The 14,826-nt window shown below is 38.9% G+C and overlaps 2 protein-coding genes across 2 annotated transcripts; both read left to right on the top strand.

Annotated features, from left to right (window-relative positions):
- The first annotated feature begins 854 nt into the window (after positions 1-854).
- Positions 855-6,968, top strand: trim16 (tripartite motif containing 16). The gene is made up of 6 exons (XM_008437180.3): positions 855-1,779; positions 3,574-3,669; positions 3,943-4,176; positions 4,989-5,160; positions 5,405-5,500; positions 6,160-6,968. The coding sequence occupies exons 1-6, from the start codon at positions 1,075-1,077 to the stop codon at positions 6,756-6,758; spliced, it is 1,902 nt and encodes a 633-aa protein (XP_008435402.2). The 5' UTR covers positions 855-1,074; the 3' UTR covers positions 6,759-6,968.
- An 853-nt stretch (positions 6,969-7,821) lies between these two features.
- tvp23b (trans-golgi network vesicle protein 23 homolog B (S. cerevisiae)) lies at positions 7,822-14,053 on the top strand. The gene is made up of 7 exons (XM_008437179.3): positions 7,822-7,928; positions 8,999-9,072; positions 10,050-10,194; positions 11,592-11,681; positions 11,855-11,980; positions 13,399-13,527; positions 13,615-14,053. Exons 1-7 carry the CDS (start codon positions 7,920-7,922, stop codon positions 13,639-13,641), a joined length of 600 nt encoding a protein of 199 aa, XP_008435401.1. The 5' UTR covers positions 7,822-7,919; the 3' UTR covers positions 13,642-14,053.
- Positions 14,054-14,826: the final 773 nt, after the last annotated feature.

The following is a 14,826-nucleotide window of genomic DNA, read 5'->3' as shown; positions in this document are numbered from 1 at the left end:
ATTTTATACCATGTACATAAGAGCTACAAGATCAAATAGTCATGGACAGGTCAAATTAAAGTAAGACAGAGGCAGACAACATCTTACTTTTATAGCAAGAACAAGAAATTCTAAACATTGGAGAGACAGTCTGGCTCCCGAGCAGCTGCAAAAAACGACATCTAACCTTGGGTATGCAACCCAGACAAGTTAATTGGTGAGAGTTCATAAACACTCATAAAATAAAGACATAGCATAACATGAAAATCAGATTATTAAAGTCACACCTTATTGTAACATTTTCCGCCATACTGTTTCAGACTATTTGTGAAAACAGGACGACGTACAAGAGCACTTCAAAGGGAAATCTGTTTGGTTTAATTCACAGTCCAAGTCAGTGGTGTCTTTCAGGAGCTGATTCAGTGATTTGAGTCAGCTGTGTTGGAGCAGGGACACATTTCACGCGCGCAGGACACCGATGCCTGGGGACTGGAGTCGGACAACAATTACATAAATGAACACAAAGCAGTTCACAAACACAATGATGTCATCTATCAACTTGTTCATTATGAGACTATGGATTTAGAGCAGAAATTGACTTGGGAAAAATCATGGCCACACCACTGCTGGACACTTGGTGGCAGCACGGATCAACTCAAATTCCTGGGAGACTCGGTATTTGCATCTGCTCTTGATTTTTAAGCAGCAGACATTTGAGTCTGTTAAATTCCTCAGCAGGCCCGGTGAAACATCCCGCATCATGGCAGTCGCATTTTTTAGTTGAACAATGTCATAAGTCCCTAGTCAATTTGACCATAGTCTTTGATCTTTTTCTTCAAAGCTAAATGAAGCTCTCAGATGTTGTGGGGCTTCTGTTGCTGGATTGTGAGCTCCACCCACTGACAAAGGCGAGGGCTGTGGGTGTAAGTTTGCATGTGAGTGTTTAGTGGGAGGTTTCTTTTAGACTGAAACTATGAGCCCTGAATGAAGGTGTGGTTTTCATGCTCTTCAGTTTGAACCGGGAACTGAGAGCTGATAAAAGCGGCTCAGCCTGTTATTTTCTGAGGGTTGGGAGAGAAGCACGCAGGCAGAGACATGGCAGAACCAGCAGCGGTGGAGGCAGCTGTTCCCAAACAGCAGAACCTGTGCGGGGTCTGCTCAGGTGAGCTGAGCGAATGTAAGCCCACAGCTTGTGGTCACTCCGTCTGCGAGTCCTGTCAAGGAGACAAAACTAAAGGATGTCCAAAGTGCCTTCAGAGTCCTGTTGTCAAACCAGCTCCTGACAATGGGCCTAAGCAGAATGGAACAGCTGCTGCTTCTCCTGAGAAAACCAAAGAAAAGCAAAGTCAAGACCCAGAGACTGTGGAGCAAGTTAAAGTACAAAGAAAGCTGATGGAGTCTGAGGCTCCCAAAGCCCCGGTAGAGAGTGAGACAAAGCCAGAGCCACAGACAGACCAGGGACCAGAACCAGAGGAAGCAAAGGAGAAGCCACTGGGTCCCAATGATGTGGTGTGTGACTCCTGCATCGAAACCCCCTGCCGGGCCTTGAAGTCCTGTCTCACCTGCATGGTGTCCTACTGCGAGGCCCACCTTCGGCCTCACCTGGAGAACCCAAAGTTTCAGAACCACAGGCTGGTGGAGCCGCTCAGGGACATTGAGAGGCGTACCTGTGAGAGTCACAAGTGGCCCTTGGAGCTTTTCTGCTGCGCTGATGCCTGCTGCATCTGTCAAGACTGCTTGAAAGAGGAGCACCGAGGTCACAAGACCGCCCCTGTGGAGGAGGCTCGGAGACAGATGGAGGCAAGTGACCATCTTTAAATCTCCAGGATTTGTGACTAAATTAAGATTAAATTCTACATGGTAACTGTAAAAATTGGTTCTCAATAAAACATGGGAGTTTAAATGGATCCCAATCCCAATTGTTTGAAAAAAAAAAAGAAAACAAAAGCTACTACCATGCTTTGTTGCATTTTAGTGTGTTAGATGGTTTTTCATTATAGTTTGAGAAATAAAAATGAGAACTTTAAATACAGGAACTGAAAAATTCCTTCAAACATTTCATGGTAAAGAAGAAGTAGGATTTAACAACACATCTGTTTCTAAACTTCCCCATTCATCAGGGAACACTTGTTCTAATCACAACAGTAATCCTATCTCAGTGTCCGCTGTGAAGGCCATAAGATATCTCTATGTCCGACCCTCAGCTTAAGTCAGATTCCTACAGACACCTTTTATTCTCACATGGTGGCGTTGCAAAACCTCAAACTGTTTATTAGCTGTTATTGAAGAGAAAACAATTACATTTCCCGTTTGAGAAACGGGGAGAAAGGTGATGATGCAGTTATCAGTAGATACGAAAAAAGATACTTTTTATTCTCAATGTTCTGCATGGATTGTTACCAGAGTAAGATGCCCGAAATCTGCACAGCCCCCCCTCCCACACCATATCTTAAAGTTTCTCTGGGTGGGGGGTTAGAGTCACAGGAAAGAGACTCCCTGTTGTTGTGCACAGCCAGAAGAAATCCAAGGATTTAAAGCCCCCTTATCCAGATCAGGCTCCAGGAGGGGCTCTTGGTTTCATTTTTCTAGGCAAGGTGTGAAGTTTTCTCTGGTCCTCTCACCTTAAAGTCTATAATTGTTGGCCTGGGGAATCCAGCTAGATAACCAGCTGAAAGGTAAAGCTTCAATATACTAGTCCACCTTCACCGATGGCCATGTGATATTTAAAAATAAGATCTTGCACATGGGCCTCTGATGACATTCCTGTATTAGCAGAATAGATTAAGGTGAGAAGCTTCTTCTTCTGGGGTAGCTGATTTCTGCGCCATCTCCGTTCTGAAGCTTTTTAGAGAAGAGGATGACGATAGAAGTGGGGTTGGAATTATACGATGACAATAAGTAGTGATGTTTTGGGTGATGGGTTTTACGACACTTATCTTTTCCCCACAATATACATATTTGAAAGATGACCTATAGAATACAAATGTGTGAATTGTTGTCCCTATCATTTTAGAGACATTTTTTTTTACCTCTTAACCTAAATTTAAAGAACTAAATGTACTCGTAATATTAACTGTTTGCTAGTTGGAACTTCTGTGTTCCTCAAATCAGGACTAAAAATGAATTTGATAAACATATCAAAGCCCTTTCAGACTTCTGGCTGCTGTGTCACTGCCATGCCATTCCTGTGTTGGGCCCCTTTTACAGAACAAATTCCACAGGCAATGAATTTCTGCACTAGTTTAATACATTTTTAACTTTTAAGGGCATGCCTACTCAAGAAAAGGAAACTGAGATTACGGTTTCCCTCGGGGTCTGAATCTTTTTGGAGACGAATCTCGGAGTAGCTTGATCTCCTCTGAGTCGTCTGGACCTGCCTGAGGAATTTCGACACGTCTTGCTAGATTTTCAATGAATGAAAGTTTTGAAAGAAATGTGTATTAGAGAGATGTTACATGAAGTCACACCGCAACAGAATGGAGAAAACCAGAAAGAAATGTCTACATGTTTACGTCTGCATATTTTCAGTATGACTGCTTGTATCACGGCTTTGATGAGACTTTCTCAGATCTGTTTTCCTTCTTGTGATCACAGAAAGAGGTCAGCGAGAAACAGATGCAGATGATGAAGATGGTTACGGCAGGAGACAACGCCATCAGCAAACTCCAAGACAACAGAGTTTCTATCGAGGTAAAAATAACACATGACTAATCTGTAAAATGATTCACAGGGTGTATGACGAAAACATGTCGTAATAGATTTGTTAAATATATGGGTGAAGCAGCTATTTTTGGTGTAAAAGTTTCGAAGCCGCCCTGAAAAAACAGGTTTCTCTGTGAGGTCAGAGTAGCAGTGTAGTAGCTGTATGATAGTGAGGTAACAAATATTTGCCTTCTGAGGTTGGGTAGGTATGTCGCATCACCGTGTTGCTTCACTGCATTTTCTGCATGTTATATTTCACAGCAATCAGTGACAAAGGTACGAACTGTGATCGAGAGCCAGTTCCAGGAGCTTCAAGTGATGGTGGAGAAGGCCAAGAAGGAGGTGACGGAGATCCTGGAGGCTGAGGAGAGCCAGGCGCTGAAGCAAGCCGATGGCATCCAGGTTCACCTGGAGCAGAAGTGCACAGAGCTGAAAAAAGCTCAGGCCCAAACGGAGAAGCTGTCCAAAAATAAAAATGATGTAGATTTCCTGCAGGTGAGGTCAAGCACCTTTACAAAAATAATTTTAAAAATCTGATTAATGTAGGTTTACAGAAGAACATTGTAAATCCGATCATATTGACAGATTCAAAATCAACTACATTTGTTCCAATTTTATCCCAGTTATAAATCGGTGCCACCAGTTTGTCATTCTCATTTGAATTTTCCATCTAAAAAAACCCAACAGACTGCATTAATTTCAGACTTCAGCAATTACTCTCCCTGAATTAGCACGTAGCCACAGTGGATAATTGATCCAATTGTGTACAGCTACCCAAATAACAATTATTCATTAGCAATATCAACTTAAATGAACTGAGAAGTAATTTCTTCATGAACCACGACACACTCAAAGCAAGGTACCAGAAGGACATTAATTTAACCCAATAAAGCTAAGTGCTACAGGAAGTTAGATAGCAGCAGTTTAAAAGGACAGCAAAGTGGAATGAGCAAATTGTACTGAACTTCAGTACCATATATTTAAAGATGCGTCACACCATCAAGACAGACAAGTTTCCCCAATGTTTGGACAATGTGCTTGAGATGAACAAAAATAAATCTTAAACTTTACAAAAATTTGACCACGTTATGTGAAAGATTGAAGATTGTTTAAAACTGTCAGAGTGAATTGACCTTTTAAGTCAGCAGGAATCATTTAAAATTTTGAGGGATATTTACACAAAATGTGTCATTAAAGTCTTTGAATTCCTGCATTAGTTATCCAATCTTCATGGGTGAAACCATGAAGACAGAAGTCCTCAACATCCGAAGGCCTTGTTCATTTCTGAACTGCTCTTTATTTCTCAGGAATATGCTGAGTGGAAGAAAGAAGCCACTGATAATTCTCTATCTGGTATCTACGTTGGCCTGGAGGATTGTTTGGACTCCTTCAGTCAGGTGATCCAGGAGTCCACAAGCAATCTTTGTGACATGCTGGTGTCTACATACATTCAGAAGGTCAAGGAAAAATGCAACAATGGTGAGTAAACCTAAAGTTAGCACCAGAGAAATCGCAGTGCAATCAAATGTTTCTTTGGCTGCTTGAGCGTGTTCACACATGCAAAGAATTTCTAGCTAAGGAATGCCTTGGTGCATGCTTGAGTGCAAGATGCATGACAACTAGGTCACTGGTTTTTGCACGTTATTTAAATAAGATCATCTTTAGGAGCACGGAGGCTTTGAATACTTGCTTAAATGGAATGTTTTTGGTTGTTTTGTTTCAGACGAAATAGGAATAAAGATAACAGTCCAATCGAATACCGCAGCCAAGCACGACGTATCCAAACCCGACCCAAAGACGCGTGCTGACTTTCTCCAGTGTAAGTGACATTTAGTCAGAGTACATAGTTATGATTTCATACACCACATTAGCGTTAAGAAATTCACTTTCTCCAAAATCCAGCTCTCTCCCCACTGTCCAATAACATTCAATTTAGAATTGCTATCTACTCCAAATTGTCCTTCAGTGTAAGTGTGTACATCTATGTTGGTCTTTCCTATATGTCCCTGGGATGATCTGGCAGTCTTTCCAAAATGTACATAATGTCTTGCACTTTGACTGCTGGAAGTAGAGACCAGCCCCCACTAACCATGCTAGTATAATGAAAAATGAATGGACAAATATTTAATATCGACTTCCTATATAATATAGACTTCCTGCTTACATTTATATGCAGCATGAATGATATTATAGATTCCAACTATAGAACAGACTGTGGTTAGCTAGTTATACCTTTTAATCTGTCATTCAATTTTTTATAACTGTTGATGGTGGTGTAGTTTGGTTGAATATTTTGGGAGGGCAGATCTCCGTTTGTGTGCACTTTGAAAACTTGTAGGACTTGTAAACTCTGCCTTGCACATATTTTGAACACACAAATAGTTCATGAATTTACCCAAGAGTCTAAGCTCTGTTCTGTCAGCCCCTTTATCTCAACTATTTTGCAAAACAACTAACTTGCTAAGCATTTCTTTCTAGATGCCGCTCAAGTAAGTTTCGATGCCAGCACGGCCCACAAGTTCCTCCGCCTGACTGAGGAGAACAAGAAGGTGACCAACACCACGCCCTGGCAGCATCCTTATCCCAATGTTCCTGAACGCTTTGAGAACCATCGGCAGGTCCTGGCTGCTGAAAGCTTCTATGTAGGTCGGCACTACTTTGAGGTCGATGTTAGCGGTGACGGCACGCATGTTGGGGTCACATACAAGAGCATTGACCGGAAGGGGGATGAGAGCAGCAGCTGCATTACAGGAAACAACTTCTCTTGGTGTCTCCAGTGGAACGGGCGAACCTACTCGGCGTGGCACAGCGACGAGGAGACACCACTGAACGTGGAGAGGTTCACTCGAATTGGTGTTTACGTTGACTATTCCCAAGGCCTTCTTTCTTTCTATGGGGTGGACAATACCATAACACTCCTTCACCAGTACCAGGCCCAGTTTCTAGAGCCTCTTTATCCGGCTTTCTTCCTGCCCAAGAAGGATAATATTGTAGTTCTTGTGGCTCCTGGGGAACCATTACCGCTGAAAAGCCCCTCTCCCTCTACTTCACCTGAAGATGGACCTTTTGTTTCATAATCCTAAACAATAACACCTCAAAAAAACTGAACTGGTCCATGATTACATCTGAAAAAGGGAAACGTGGGAACTTTTGACATGTTCAACCTGTTTGCTTAATTGGAAAATCAATGTTCCTGTGTTTATAAATTATAGTTTTGGCTTTGGGACTACTGTTACTGGAGGATTTTCTGTTACTGTTTTGCATGGAAATAAAAACTTTGCTTATCAGTTTGTAGTAAAGGAAATCTTTGTTCACATAGATCAGTGTTTCAGTTTGCCATGTTTATTTCTATAAACAAACCTTGCTTCACATCATGTTACTCTAACATGACAAAAACTGATCTGAACCATCTCAGCTTTGCAACTTTGATACAATACACCACAGCATTTATCACTACCATGTTGTAAATCTTCCTGTTAGTTCTTTTGTCATAAATCATCCTAAATACTGGTCTCCATTCATGCGGCTTTGTCCTCACTTTCTTCTCATTCATTCAAACTCATTCATCTTCACTATATGTGGCTTCACTGTTCCACTTTCTCTCTTTCTCGCATATATTCTCAGTCTTGCTCCATGCCGTCTCTGATCTTTATTCTCAGTATTCCTCTACCGCTCCAAATTTCTATAGCTTCTAGCATCAATTTCAATCTTGGTGTGGAGAAGTGAACAGAAACGGTCATTGTAATAGTTCATAAAAGGAGGCAGATGGAAAAGTTTTCTGTACAAAGAAAGCACTGCAAGCTGCTCCATTGTACAGTTTTTCATATAATCCTAAATTGGTGTGTTTTGTATTCACCACTGTGAACAGATTACACATGCCTTTCACGAAGTATGTTGCTTTTTTATAGGTTGCATCTACTGTAAAATGAAATTGTAAATTCAGTAGCTTATTAAAAGCTAATACTAATGACATTTAGCCCTGCTGAAATCTATTTTGTGTTGTACAGAAGAGAGGAGAGGGAAATTATCAGTCAGAAAGAGGTACACTATTTACTACTGTTAATTATTAACAAATAATTTACCCGATTTTGACTTACTGTGCAGAACACATTCCACAAAAAGCTTTCGCTCGCATATTATAACCTCCATACTGACGTAGTGGCGTCAGTCACGTAACTAACGCGTCACGTAATGTGACGTGTCACAGACTATGTAACCAGGAAGAGCTAAACTTCATCATGCTAACAGTAAGTGGAAAATGCTCACTTATTTTATTTAAATTTAGACATATCACACAGTTTATGCTTGTTCTGTGATATTGTGAAGAAAACTGTTGATAACGTTTTTTTTCTTATTTCCAGTGAAGGCGAACAGCTTACTTGCTAATAGTCTTAGCATGCTAAACATAGCAGCTACATGTTAAGTTCTGAAAATTTTTGTCTGAAATCAACATTTGCTTGTATTTTGTATTAAGTCCGTGAAGTGTGTTCTTTTCGTCTGTATGTTTTATAATGTACTCGACGTTATGTATTATGTTTAGTAATGTCTTAAAACTAGAATCTGTATTTCAGCGAAAGGTGGCTAACGTTAGCTTCACATCTGCCAAATAAAAAAAACATTCTCCTATATTACACTGACAACGACAGTGTAATATAGAGAACAAATACTTTATTCGTTATCTATATTACAGAGAACATGCTTGTTCTCTGTAATACACAAATATACTAAAGTGTATTTGTGTATTTGTAATACACAATTAGAAGATAGATTAAAGTGTTTTTTGTTCTCTATTTTTAATTGCGGTTAACGGAAGCATAAAAATGCTGTTAAAACCTCCAATATTGCTAACATTCACTTAAAAGTTAGGAAACTGGCGCGTCGTGTTTTTATTAAAGGACTTTGTTAATTGTAAAGTTAATTTACAACATTAAAGCAAAATCTTGGGATCCCTCCAGTTTCTTTGTATCTGCAGTAGTTTTGGTCAGTATTTTTCAGATTTTACGGATCAAAATTATTTGCTCTAGTTGTATACTGCATGTTGGTATGCAGGTTCATTTACAGAAAACAACTCATTTAATAAAATGATAAATGTTACTGTTGATTTCTGACCTTCTTTTTAAAACAAGGCTAAAATTTTAGGTGCTCTTACAAGCTGCAGAAAGTTCCACCTAACGGTGTGTGTTAAAGGTACAGCTCCAACAGGGTTTTCACTCAGACTCTTGTGACCTCTGATCAGTCCATTTGGACACGTCTGAGTTTTATTTCAAATTAACAATGTGTCTCTAAGGATAAAGCCTCTTCCTTATTGATCCCTCAGGATACCAATGATGAAGACGTGTCTCTGTTTGATGCCGAGGAGGATGCAGGGAAAAGGTCAAAGAAGAATATCAAGTAAGTTTACAGAGTCCTGATGGGATTAACTTTCTGTGTGCGTGTTTGAGTGTACCTAGCAAATATTGTCACAGTTTTTTATTTCAGTGTATACAGCATTCAGGCAAATGAGTCAGTTGTTTGCCATTTTATGGAGACAAAAAAATAGTAACCGACAGTTTATGTTCTACGGAGCTGGTTTTTTTTAATGGAGTAGAAGAATAAAACATGTTCCACCCTACTTATGGTAATTTATCAAACAGGTGATCATTCTGGCTTACTTACACAAAGCTTATGTTGTTAGAGATAAGATTTTTTTTTTGTATCAAGAAGAAAAAAAAAATTAGTCATAAACATTAGAACAAATTTTTTGTGTCATTTACATCTTGACGTTTTGAGTCATGAACAGTCTTTTCAATAAGCTGTTACATCAGTTAGTATTACTTTTTTGCATAGCAGCTCAGCTTTACAGGATGGATCTTTTCCTGTATTAACCATCATAAAAAACGTTTCAGATGAGTCTTTCCTGGCCTCGGTTGAGGAAAAAGTGTTGCACAAACTTAATCTACAGTCAATGACTGCTTCTCCTTAATGTCTAGTGATGGTTTTAGTGTGGCTTTTCTTTCAGCTGATTTCTAAACAGATCACTCACAAATACCACCTTCTGCTTCTGTCATTTTTTAATATCTGCAAAAGTATTATCCTACATGTTTTTAGGCTGTATTGCTTTGAGTTTTCTCTCCAGACACTCTGGCTTGCTGAATTCCATTTCTGCATCTTTGTTGTTAGGTTGTCAATAATTTTACCTACATGGTCACATTATTGAGCTTAGAAATAAAATAGTTTTTAGCCATGTCTTGTCTAGATTATCTTGATTCCCCCCCCCCCCCCCCCAAAAAAAAAAAAAAACAAAACAAATAATCTTCTGTAACTGGCAGTAGTGGATGGAGTGAGTAGATTTTAAATTATGCTGTAATCGTGCTATAAATCTGTGGCAGGCATCCGGTGGCATCCTTCTTCCACCTCTTCTTCAGAGTCAGCGCTACGCTCGTCTACCTGTTCTGTGAGCTCGTCAGTGGAAGTTTCATCGCCTCCATGGTCACGATCATCCTTCTGCTCTCCTGTGACTTCTGGACTGTAAAGGTGGGCATTGTTTTACTGTCCTAGGGTTATGCTTTAAAGTAGTTAAATAAAATGTTCTGTTTCTGTAATCAATGAGGATAAAAGCTCGCCTCTGTATGCTAAAGACGTCAGAAATGCTACTTTTTTTGCATCACTTTGCTGAGAGGCTTTGGATAAACAGCTTGGTGGTAAATCAAATTTTCTTTGATCAAATTAGAGAAAATGAAGATTTGTTAAATTGTCAAAAATTATAAATAATTTGGTTGATATCTATGTTAAGCTGAACCAAAATAGTTCCTGTACATGGCTGTCCACTAATCTTATGGCTGCAATTCAATTAAAAATGTCTTTATTGTTTCTAAAGGGAAATTGCCGTATTTTCCGCACTATAAGGCACACCAGATTATAAGGCGCATAGAATAGACGCTTCAGTCTGGGTTGCCAATTTGTTCCATACTCTTACACATCCACATTTATAAAGAAGTGGTCCCAGAGTACTTTATATAGTAGGCTGCCCCAGTCGTTGTTTCACTCACGGTGTTGCGATATTGTGCCCAACTGCTTTCTGGGTAACACAGACCAACCGAAGCGCTGCCTCCGCAGTCTCTGTCTCTCTTCCCCCACCCCTCCGCCCCCCTTGCTTTAAATGTATTATCAAACTTTATTAACAAACCAGCGTTCTGACAAATATCCCAGCATGCACTGCGCACTTCTTCTACGGGGGAAAATGAAGTCGGCGGCTGCTTACCGTAGTTGCTAGGCCTGTTGTGGCACAATATTGATCCATATATAAGGCGCAGCGGATTATAAGGCGCACTGTCGGCTTTTGAGGAAATTGAAGGTTTTTAGGTGCGCCTTATAGTGCGGAAAATACGGTAAGCTGCATGTTAGACTTGTTTAGTATGTATTTATATGTATTTTATTCTTGGGAAAATAGAAAGCAGGAAATGCCTAAAATGGGTTAAGGTTTCTTATTGTCTTTGACATCAAAAGTCTCATTTTCAGCAGATATTTTGACAGAGTTACATTACAATTAGATTTGCACCATTGTAATGAGGGCTGCATTCCTCTGCTGTAGCCAAGCATGCTTTTTATCTGTAGAGAATGAAGTTTTTACGTCTCACCTGAGTTTGTCCTACTTAACCTAAATCATCAGCTGTGATTAATGAATCCCTTTGCTCGTAATTGAAGAACTGAAAACAAGGATTAAGAATGATAAACTATCAACCACATTTAAGAAAGGCTTCGATTCACTTTGGTAAGAGTTATCTCCGTTTCTAGAGACTTAGATTTCCAAGAAATACTAAAGTTATGTCAAGAATTTCAGTTTCAATACAGCGGTGGAGACACACCAACAGAAGAGTGTGTTTTCTCTTTCACTGTGTTAAAATGTCTGTGTGTGAAATGTTGGTTTCCAGAACATCACAGGCAGGTTGATGGTTGGTCTGCGGTGGTGGAATCAGGTGGATGACGACGGGCAAAGCCGCTGGGTGTTTGAGTCGCGGAAGGTACGAGGTTTCTCTTCTTTCTGCCGTTTTACCCAGTTCACTTCCAGGCCTTTAACCTCTCATGATGCTGACATCTGGGGCTATATGAGTTTGATAAATGGCTCCGTTTACTGTCAGTGACCCTTATGGTATTCACAGATGGTGTAACTGTGAGAATATCCTGTTTCCTTCAGGGTGCTGGGAAGCAGCAAACGTCGGATTCAGAGTCCCGAATCTTCTGGCTTGGACTGATAGTTTGCCCGGTCATCTGGGGAATCTTCGCCTTTAGCACATTATTTTCATTTAAGATTAAATGGATGGTAAGTTGCTTCATGGAGTAGATACAGATTCGTTCAAAGTTCACATCCACCCATCATGTATGATTGTCAGTAGTTTTTGGCCTTTAGGATTCATTGAAGCCATTATTTTTGGAATGGAATGATTATATAACACACGACTGCAATTCAAAAGTGTTTTTTTTTTTTTTTTACAGACCCAGTAATATTTGGATAAATGTCCGTTAGCAAGTTGCATCTCAACCACATCATGTTTTGATTACTATACAGGCCAGGTCCTGAATGAATTCTGGCTTGATATTTGACCACCACTCTTTTTAATCACAATTGGTAGAGCTCATTTAAATCCACCCATTAAATATGCGGTTTTGTGCCATTTAATCATAGTTTATGTTTCAATAAGCTTGAGGTCAGGGTTTTAGAGATGCCATTCAGGAGGTTTAATAAAGGCCTCCCAAAACCAGTTTTAATGTGTTTTGAGTTTATTATCCTGTTGGAACACCAAACTTTGTCCAAGTTTTTAACAATTTGACCCAAACTGTCTCCCTAGGATGAAAGGAAATTAGAAGGGTCATCGATGCAGGACTTTTAGATGTCCTGCATCTAAAAGTTACAGGACACCAGACCCTCAAGAACTGAAGTTTGACACTTTTGGGTCAGAATATTCAGAAAACACTTTGGAAAGTCACCAGTTCATACTGATCTTAAACTTGAAGCCAATGAAACAGTGATGTCAGTTTAATACAACCATGGACTCAACTAGATCGTTGAACTTGGACATAATTGGTTGTTCCAACATGGGAAACTTCCAAGAACAGTTCAGACGTACTCATCAAATGGATAATGACACTTAAAATTTTATGAACTGATATTTAAATTTGATCTCTGTCATAAAACCACCTAGTTTGTTAGAACTCTGTCAATTTTGCAGAGAGGGCTGTTATCCATCCAGAATGATGCCAGAAGCTTGTTGATGGCTAAGGAAAGTGTGTATTTGAAGCATCAGTGCAACTTAAGGATTATGTAACTAAATATTACTGGGAATGAACTATATATATATATATATATATATATATATATATATATATATATTAACCTGCAGCTACAGTTCTGAACTTGTGTTATTGAGAGAAAACTTGGATTGAACTGAAACGTATGAACCAAATTTTATTTCATTTTTTAAAATTTCCTTGAAGTTATCATTCCAACCTGAAAAAGTCAACTGCAAGTAAATCATTTAAAACCCAGAATTAATGACTTTCATGTCAGTTATGAGTGAATGTAAACCTCTGACCTACACTGTACAAAAATGATCACTGTATAATTACTGTATAAAGTACAAGTTGCAATATTTTGATAAATTCTTTTTATTCTCAAAGGAAGAAATAATGTGGACATTAACACTGTTAAACCATTAGTGACATGACTGTGTTGTTCTTCAGCCTGTAGTGATCATGGGTTTGGTGCTGCAAGGAGCTAATCTGTACGGATATGTGCGGTGTAAAGTGGGAGCAAAGACCAGCCTAAAGAACATGGCCACTAATTATTTTGGCCGACAGTTCTTGAAACAGGTGAGGGGACTTCAAATCAAATGACTCTGAAGATGTCCTTTTTCTGTTGTTTTTCTAAAGTAGCACTGATATTTTTGTCATCCATAGACGCTGTCTAAAGAAGAGGAATCGTAGAGTTTTGCACGTCTGCAATTTTCCTAATATCGTAGAACAAGTGGAGACAGGAATCTTTCCAAAATGGACTAAAGACATTGGTTTTGTTTTGAATTTAATGTTCAAATCCTCCAAGTTATTTTCATGTTTCATTCAGAGGTTTTGGTTGCTGTTTTTCAGGAACTGAACCTGCGCAATAAACACTCTTTACTAACACCTCAGACATGAGTGACAAAAACCTGCAATGTTAACCTGACTAGTTTGTGTTGTAGTCTCATAAATATACCTTTAGTTTGTGTTTTTGTTTCTTATTTTTCAATAATTTAATGCAACTTTAAGCAATTTTTCAGATGTTTTGTAAAGAAGTTTTCTTGCACAACAGGCTGTGTAAAGTATTCCTTGTAAATATGTAAGTAAAACAAACTATGTGGAATATCTTGTGGGCAAATGCATTTGGGACTTTATTTTCTGACTAGTTCCCTGTTTTTATTTATGCAATTTTATTATCCAGAAACAAAAGTAAACCTGCTTTTAGTTCAGGTATGTGCATGTCAGGAAAGAATAAAAACAAAGACTGTCATTGTCTTTGTTTTTATTCTAAACCCTAAATTTAAATTTAGGGTTTAGAATAAAACCCTAAATTTAAATTCTAAACCATAAATTTAAATTGAATAGCAATGATACAAAAACACACAAGGTTTGCAGCTTTGCTTGTTTTTAATTACATTTGCAGATTTTTTTTCTACGGCCCAGCACTTTAAAGGTGCCACCACAGCATCTCATTTATGTTGAGGTCTGAGCTTTGACTCGGGCCACTGTAACACCTGCTCTCTTTTAGTTTTCAGTTATTTATTTTTGCTTTGTGTTTGATTATTATCATTTTGATGATCCAGCATGGTTTTTAAAAGGCTCAACCTTATGAAAGTATCAAAGGTGAATGTTTTTCTCCGCAATCTAATGCCATAAAAACCACAGTGTGCTTTTGTACACTTAAGGTTAGATTTAAATAATCAACCTAATGGAGATCAGATCATTTTTATTAGGTTCTCATGTGTATTTTCAGTGAAGGTGTGCTTTCTTTTTGTGTGTGTTTAGTTTAACTTTTTCCATAAGCAAATACTCATTGCATTAAAATGCATATGACTCCGCCTGGTTGTGAAACCTTAACTTAGTCTTCTGCTGTTGGGTTTAATGGCTTTAGTTTTT

The sequence above is a fragment of the Poecilia reticulata genome, chromosome 19, assembly GCF_904066995.2.
Source record: "Poecilia reticulata chromosome 19, P_reticulata-male-v2, whole genome shotgun sequence".
Classification (NCBI taxonomy): Eukaryota; Metazoa; Chordata; class Actinopteri; order Cyprinodontiformes; family Poeciliidae; genus Poecilia; species Poecilia reticulata.
This window is presented reverse-complemented; position numbering and strand designations above follow the sequence as displayed.

What these genes read in the sequence shown, in the direction of transcription:
- trim16 (XM_008437180.3), top strand. Translation starts at nt 1,075, where the DNA reads ATGGCAGAACCAGCAGCGGTGGAGGCAGCTGTTCCCAAACAGCAGAAC. An exon ending in ATGATGTAGATTTCCTGCAG is followed by an intron (nt 4,177 to 4,988) that starts GTGAGGTCAAGC and finishes TTTATTTCTCAG; the next exon opens with GAATATGCTGAGTGGAAGAA. An exon ending in GCGTGCTGACTTTCTCCAGT is followed by an intron (nt 5,501 to 6,159) that starts GTAAGTGACATT and finishes ATTTCTTTCTAG; the next exon opens with ATGCCGCTCAAGTAAGTTTC.
- tvp23b (XM_008437179.3), top strand. An exon ending in AGGTCAAAGAAGAATATCAA is followed by an intron (nt 9,073 to 10,049) that starts GTAAGTTTACAG and finishes AATCTGTGGCAG; the next exon opens with GCATCCGGTGGCATCCTTCT. An exon ending in GCCGACAGTTCTTGAAACAG is followed by an intron (nt 13,528 to 13,614) that starts GTGAGGGGACTT and finishes TGTCATCCATAG; the next exon opens with ACGCTGTCTAAAGAAGAGGA.